The 6,538-nt window shown below is 63.0% G+C and overlaps 2 protein-coding genes across 2 annotated transcripts; both read right to left on the minus strand.

The window, feature by feature from the left end:
• Positions 1–302: 302 nt before the first annotated feature.
• PNMT (phenylethanolamine N-methyltransferase) lies at positions 303–2,149 on the minus strand. Its single transcript, XM_012661795.1, has 3 exons — positions 1,753–2,149; positions 948–1,155; positions 303–835 (listed from the first exon to the last, which is right to left on the minus strand). Exons 1-3 carry the CDS (start codon positions 2,096–2,098, stop codon positions 388–390), a joined length of 1,002 nt encoding a protein of 333 aa, XP_012517249.1. The 5' UTR covers positions 2,099–2,149; the 3' UTR covers positions 303–387.
• A 1,459-nt stretch (positions 2,150–3,608) lies between these two features.
• Positions 3,609–4,970, minus strand: TCAP (titin-cap). The gene is made up of 2 exons (XM_012661806.1): positions 4,716–4,970; positions 3,609–4,474 (listed from the first exon to the last, which is right to left on the minus strand). The coding sequence occupies exons 1-2, from the start codon at positions 4,823–4,825 to the stop codon at positions 4,081–4,083; spliced, it is 504 nt and encodes a 167-aa protein (XP_012517260.1). The 5' UTR covers positions 4,826–4,970; the 3' UTR covers positions 3,609–4,080.
• Between the last annotated feature and the right edge of the window lie 1,568 nt (positions 4,971–6,538).

Genomic DNA, 6,538 nt, shown 5'->3' on the forward strand with positions numbered 1-6,538 from the left:
CTCTCTGAGCTTCACCTGGAAACAGGGCACCAGAACCCGCTGCCGAATGCAGGACTGAATGATGCGATAGACGTAACTGTCTATCACAAGCGCCTGGTGCACTGTAGGAGCTGAGTGAGCTCCCCTGACCTCGGCCTGCCTTAGTTTGGGAAGAATGAGTGGTTACAGAAAGCTACCCTCAAGGAAGCTTCTGGAAAAAAAGAAAGCCTAGGGTTCGTGCCTCCCCCACCCCTACACTCAGCAGAGATCTCTGGGCCCTTGTTGCTTCCCAGGAGAGCCACAGACAGCACTGACACTCAGCAGCAGGGACTTATTTCTTTATTAGACGCCACCTCAGAATAGGGAATCTGCATGGCTAGGGGCATAGGGCACTGGCACATTGGGCCCTCACAACCCCACCCCCACCTTCTTCTGGGCCCAGGCAAAAAAGATGCCCTTGACATCATCTACACCTGTCCGGAGGTGCGCAGGCATGGTGTAGGTGCGAAGGTCCCGGACCTCGTAGCCACTATTCACCAGGGCCTCCCTCACCTCCTCCTTACGCACCGGCACCACCGCCAGCCTGGCCTCCCCAGCCAGGTACCACGACTCCTCCACCGCCCCGATGAGGAGGAGGTGCCCACCTGGCTTCAGCAGGGTGGTGATGTTGTCCAGGGCACGCTGGAAGCTGGCAAGGTCTGGGCTCACAGCCTCCAAGCAGAAGGTAGAGACCAGGGCATCAGCAGGCAGGGGCGCCTGGCTCCCAGCGCCCAGGGGCTGGAGCTGGTGCACGTCGACGGGCAGGACCCGCTTCACCCGGGCTCGCAGCTGACGCTCCTTCTCCTGCCAGGACTCACTGTGCAGGGGGCACAGGTGGGGCTCAGGACTGCCCATGCTCAGTCCTCTGTGCCCCCTACCAGCCACTCTATGGGTAGCCCCCTGGCCAGCTCTCACCCTCTAGCCCTTACCCCTTGCCCTCAATGAGGCAGACGTGCTGGCTGTACGTGCTCCAATCGAAGGCCCCCGGCTCCTCCCGCAGCCAGAGCCCCAGCTCCTGGCGATTGACCTCCAGGAAATCTGTCATGGTGATGTCCTCAAAGTGGGCACAGGCGCTGAGCAGCTGGTATATGGTGGGGCCTGAACCGATGTCAATGAGTGTGCATCCAGACACCTCGCCTGAGCGGAGCAGAGGAAGAGGGTCCTGGTGCCAGGCCTGCCTCAGTCACCCCTTCCTTACCTGCTGCTCCCTGCCATACTCTGGTTCCTTCTCCCCGGTAAGTGTGGCTCCGTCTGGAAAAAGCACTGGCTCAGAGTTAGGCAACCTGGCCGAGTCCTGGCTCCCACACGGACTCACCTACCTTGGGAGAGGAACTCAACCTCTCCTAGGCTCGGGTTCCACCTCTAGGAAACTGCCTGCCAGTGAGGGTTAGCGCGGAAATCCCAACAGCGCCCGCTGTTTCTCTCTCGTCTCCCCAAACTCTGCCTCCATTTCTTTCCCTGCTTCTCTCTTCATCTCAGTCTCTCCTGCATCCCCCACCTCGGCCCTCAGTTCTGAGCATTCTCCCCTCCCCGCCCTCTCTCCTCTGCGCCTCTCCCAAGGGATGTTGCTCCTCTCTCTCTCTCTCTCTCTCTCTCTCTCTCTCTCTCTCTCTCTGTGCTGCTTCTTGATCCCCACCGGCCTCCCTCACTCTCTCGCTCTTTTTCTGTCTGTCCCTGCACCCTGTCGCTCCCTGTGACTTCTTGTCCCTCGTGCCTCCGTTTCCCCGCGCTCACCGGTGGCGAAGGTCTGCGCCAAGCAGCGCAGCTTCCAAGGCCCGACGCCGTCCGGGCTGCTGAGGTCCCCGCGAGGGGGCGCGTAGTTGTTGCGGAGGTAGGCGCGCGGCTCGAAGCGCTGGTAGGCCGAGGCCACCGCCGCCCGGCCCGGGTCCGAGTCGGAGGCCGCGCCCGAGGTGTGGCTCGCGCCTGTCCCGCTCATGCTGCTGCCGCGACCCGCGCTGTCCGCCGCTCGCCCCGCGGCCGCTTTATCTACCGCCAGACCCCTGGCCGGCCCCTCCGCGGCGGGCAGCGGCTGAGTGATGAGCCGCCCGGGGCCACGCGCGCCACGTCTCCCCCACCCCATCCATCTCCTTTAGTGTCCGAACAGCAGACACACCAGAGGGGAGGGGGCGGCCGCGGGGACATCAGCTCCCGCCCCACACCGCTCCGCACTTGCTCCCGCAGCCCCCACCCTCCGCCTCACCCGCCAGTCCCTGTCCTGCCTCGCTCCCCCGTCCCCGTCTCCCAGCGCCCCCCAGACCTCCTCCAGGCCAGGCTCCCCTTCCTCCGGGACGTCCTTTCCAACACCCACCCTTTCCTTAGTCATGTCACCCTAACTCCCCTCCTCCAATCCTCTTCTTGTCCTTTCCTATCCCACTCTCATCCCCTCCCCGCCCCCCCACACACTCCAGAAAGGACAGTCCGTTCTGGCCTCCGCTGCCGTCGCTGCGGGGCCCCAGAGCCAGGCTCGGGCCCCGCCCGTCCGATGGCAGCAGCGATAGGGGAGGCGAGAGGGGCTAATGCACTTAGCAGGCGGAACAGCCCAGCCTCCCCCGCGGGCCCGCGGGCTCCACGCCGCTTATCTGGGGGCTGCCCAGGACGAAAGGTTCGGGATGTTCCCGCCACGTCCGCAGCGCGGGACCCAGGTGCGGGCCGGAGGGCTCGGGGCGCATTTTCCGGGGGCCGCCAGGGCCACCAGGGGGCGCAGTCCGGACCGTTGGGCGTCCGCAGATTTGGGGTCGGGAGGGTCTGAGGTCTCTGACCCCTCTCCTCTCGCAGCTCACACTCCAGCCCTCCTCTGCGAGAGCGAGCCAGGCCACATCTGTAGGTTCTGCTGGGCGCTCCAGGTACCTGGCTGTCAAGATGCTAGGGTCTTCTCTCCTGTCCCCACAAATGGGAAACCGATTCTGCCCACAGTATCTCCATGGTCTTCCTGAAGTGAGACCCCTCTGGAGCATCTGGTGCCCCTCTGCCCTGGGTAGGCTACCAGCTCCTGCCCAGATCGGTTCTCGGTCCCCTTGATCCTCCTTGTCCCAAGGGGAAAGCCTCATTGGGTGAGGCAGCCAGGTTGGGACATGAGTCACCACAACAGCTGCAGGGGTCACAGACAGGAACCTGACCTCCTACACCCCCCAGCCCACCCTGGGCTCCCAGGGCAGGAGGTTGGAGCGCCTGACCCCAGCCAAGGATTGATTGTGTCTGGAGTCAGAACTGAGAGGAAGGTTAGCCTTAGGGTCACTGACCCCATCCACATCCTGAGGAACAGCCAAGGACAGTCCTGGTGCCAGCCCCCTCCATATTCTCCAGGAGACATCACTGAAACAAAACCTGATGCCAGCTGGCCTGCCGGGCACTGCCCTATGCCAGGGTGCTGGACATAGAAGCCAGGGCTGGGCAGCAGAGTCAGGGGACAAGAGGGGGACGGGATAGACAGCCACCCTGTTTACAGCTCTGTCCCTGCCCCCCTCCCAGGCAGGGAGTGTACCCACCACCTTTGCCATATTTAGCTCAGATGCAGGGCCTGTTCCCAGAAGTGGGCATGGCGGGGGGGACACCAATGGGCTGGCCCCACAAGCACAAGGCAAGAGACGAGACTGTAACACAACTGAGCATTTATTGCAGCGCTAACAGCGTGCTGGGGGCCTCACTCTGCCTGCCTCTGCCCTCGTCACGTCCCCCTCCTCCAGTCGTCTCCAAGCCTCCTGCCTAGAGCATTCCAGATCCCCTCACACTTTTCCTAGTCCTTCTCTGAAGCTGAAACCTGGACCAGGATCACTCCTCCCAGGCACCTCTCGCCCTCACCAGCATCTTTTGTCCTTTCCCCTGGGGCTGGGGTACTAGGCTATGCCGGCCCCCAGCTCTCCACCCTCAGCGCCCATTGTCTTTGCCCCCCTCCCTTTGGGAACTCCAGGGGCTCAGGCATCCTGGCCTCTGGCTCCCTCCTCCTCTAGCCCCCAACTCTGGGCAAACTACAAAGCAACCACGGCCAGCAGCTCCTCTCTGTAGTCCTAGCCAGGAAGGGCCCAGCCCAGGGCGAGCACAGTGGAGCCCGAGTCACAGTCCCTTTCAGCCTCTCTGTGCTTCCTGGGACATGGAGCGGGACAGGGAGCGACGGAGGGCACCGGGCTTGCTGACAGGCACCACGGGGGGAAGCTGCTTGGTGATCTCAGCCACCTCCTGGCGATTCACACACTGGCCACCCAGGGCTGTCTCCAGTGCCAGCAGGTCCTGCAGTGGGACGGGGGTGTCCTCGCGCTCCTCCTTGGCGGCACCCATCTTGGCGGGCGTGAAGATGGGCAGCGGCAGCACCCGCTGGTAGGGCAGCTGGTACTCCTGCAGCCCGCGGCCGAGGATGCCCATCCGCATCACCAGCCAGGGGGAACGCTGCACCAGCGCCTGGCACTGCCCCTGCTGGTGGTAGGTCTCACGCCGCCAGGCATCCTCCTCATGCAGGGAGCAACTGTGAAGGGGAGGGGAGGGGACCCTGAGCTCCAGGGAGCTGTTGCTTTCCAGTCGCAGGCTGGGCAGGGGACTCCCGGGACCTGGGGGCAGGAGGGGTGACTCCGCTTCCCTCTCCCCAGTAGGCACTCTTCCTGCCCCACCCCCAGAAACTTCTCCAGGGCTTTGTGCCCTGGCCCCATGTGGCTCAGGGAGGGTGCTTTGGGGGAGCAGAGGTGCGACTCCCGCTGACCCACACTCACCCCTCCTCAGGCCGTGTGGACAGCGTCAGATCATTCCACTCAGCCCAGAAGGCTTCTCGGCGCTCAGAGTCCTCCTCAGACACCCGGCAGCTCAGCTCTGAAGTGGCCATGATCACTCCTCACGTCCTCTCTGCTCTGCTCCTCCCAGGCCCTTTAAATAACCCCCTACTCCCCCTTCTCCAGGGGCTATTTTCAGCCTTCTGGCGTCAGATGCTATAAGCAGAGCCAAGACTCACTGATGGGGGGACTCTGGGCCCAGGGCAGGGGCTGGGGTACTTGGACCCTGGCTGCCCCCAGGCTGGAGGTCTGGGGCTGGAGTCCTCAAAGCAACACCTCCTGGTGCCCTACACTCCTCAGACACCGTCTCAGACCAGCCTTGTGTCCAGCCTCGTGCCCCCTTGGCACTTGCCCTCTGCCCCACCCACACCCCCTTGCCCAGGGAGGACAGCGGCTTGTCAGTAAACAGAGCAGGCACTGGTGCCCCTCTGCGCTCTGCACCAGGGCTGCCAGGTCCTGCCCCCACTGTTCTCTCCTCTGCCTGGGCTCAAGGGCACACCCTTAGACGGTGCCCCTTGACTGGGAGAAACAGTACAAACCACATCCTCAGGCGCCTGCACCAAAGGCCTAGTCCCTGACCACCACTGCCACACCAGCAGGGGTGGTGGACATTAGTTCCACACCTGGGACCCTGGGGCATGAACCTTTGCCAAGTGTCTTCCTTCCCCCTGGCCAGTGGTCAGAGAAAGGTCTCCTAAGGCGGGCCAGTGGGGTGGAAGGAGCCCCCAGCTCTACCTCAACACCTCACCTGGGATGAAATGGGACTCCAGGGCCCCGACAAATGCCAGTCAGAGACCTGGCTCCAGCCCCAAATCGGCCAGAAATAGGCTATGTGACCACGGGTCAGTCTCTGCCCCTCCCGGGGCCCCACTTTCCGGCCACAATGAGATGGCCAGGAGAGCTCTGGAGCCTGGCTCCACGTGCACCCTGGGAGCCCGGCTCTCATTCACGGGGAGCAGGGGAGAAAGACAGCTGTAGGGACAGCTCGGCACCCAAAGCTTGCAACTCACGGTGCAAGAGGCTGGCACACAGGTGGGGGGTATGGGGAGTACGGGGGGATGAGGAATGAGGGCATCGCTGAGTAGACAAAGCAAAGGGCACCAGAAGAGGCAGTGACAGGAGCTGAGCTGAGGACCTTGTGGGGACAGCAGAGTACCTGGCAGCTGGTAAGGCCCATGGGCACCCACCCGGGTGCAGAACTGCATACTATTGGTTGCTGCGGCACTATGCCTGACTCTTGATATCTCTTAATCTCTTAACAACTCTATGATATTAGTCCCATTTTCACAAAGTAGGAAACAGTCTAAGAGGTAGATTTGCTCAGGGTCACACACCTAGCCAGGACCAAGATAGGATCCACCTGGCTCTAAACAAGGTGGCTTCTTGGGAAACCTCCAGGCAGGGAGTGAGGAGGGCAGTGTCCTAGCCCGTGCCTGGGACCCCGAGCTCGGGCCATGGGGGCAGAGGGGATGGGCGAGTGGAGCCCGAGAGGCTCAGGGTTCTGCGTGGCTGGGATCCCAGAGCTCAGGCCCCACCTCCGGGCCCCCCAAATAGTCAAGGCCTGCAACCAGTCAGAGACCTGGCTCTGTGGGCACTGCCCAGCACCTCCCCCTACCCCCCCAATCCTGGGCTGGAGACCTTAACCTGCCCTGAGGCCTGGCGCGGGGGGAGAGGGGGGCGGCATTTTTCTCTGACTTGTCATCTGTTCCCTTGAACGGGTCAGGTGGGGGGAGGAGTGTTCCAGGAAACGCTCCCACTGGCTCTGC

The sequence above is a fragment of the Propithecus coquereli genome, unplaced genomic scaffold (assembly GCF_000956105.1).
Source record: "Propithecus coquereli isolate 6110/MARCELLA unplaced genomic scaffold, Pcoq_1.0 Scaffold119, whole genome shotgun sequence".
In the NCBI taxonomy this organism is placed as follows: Eukaryota; Metazoa; Chordata; class Mammalia; order Primates; family Indriidae; genus Propithecus; species Propithecus coquereli.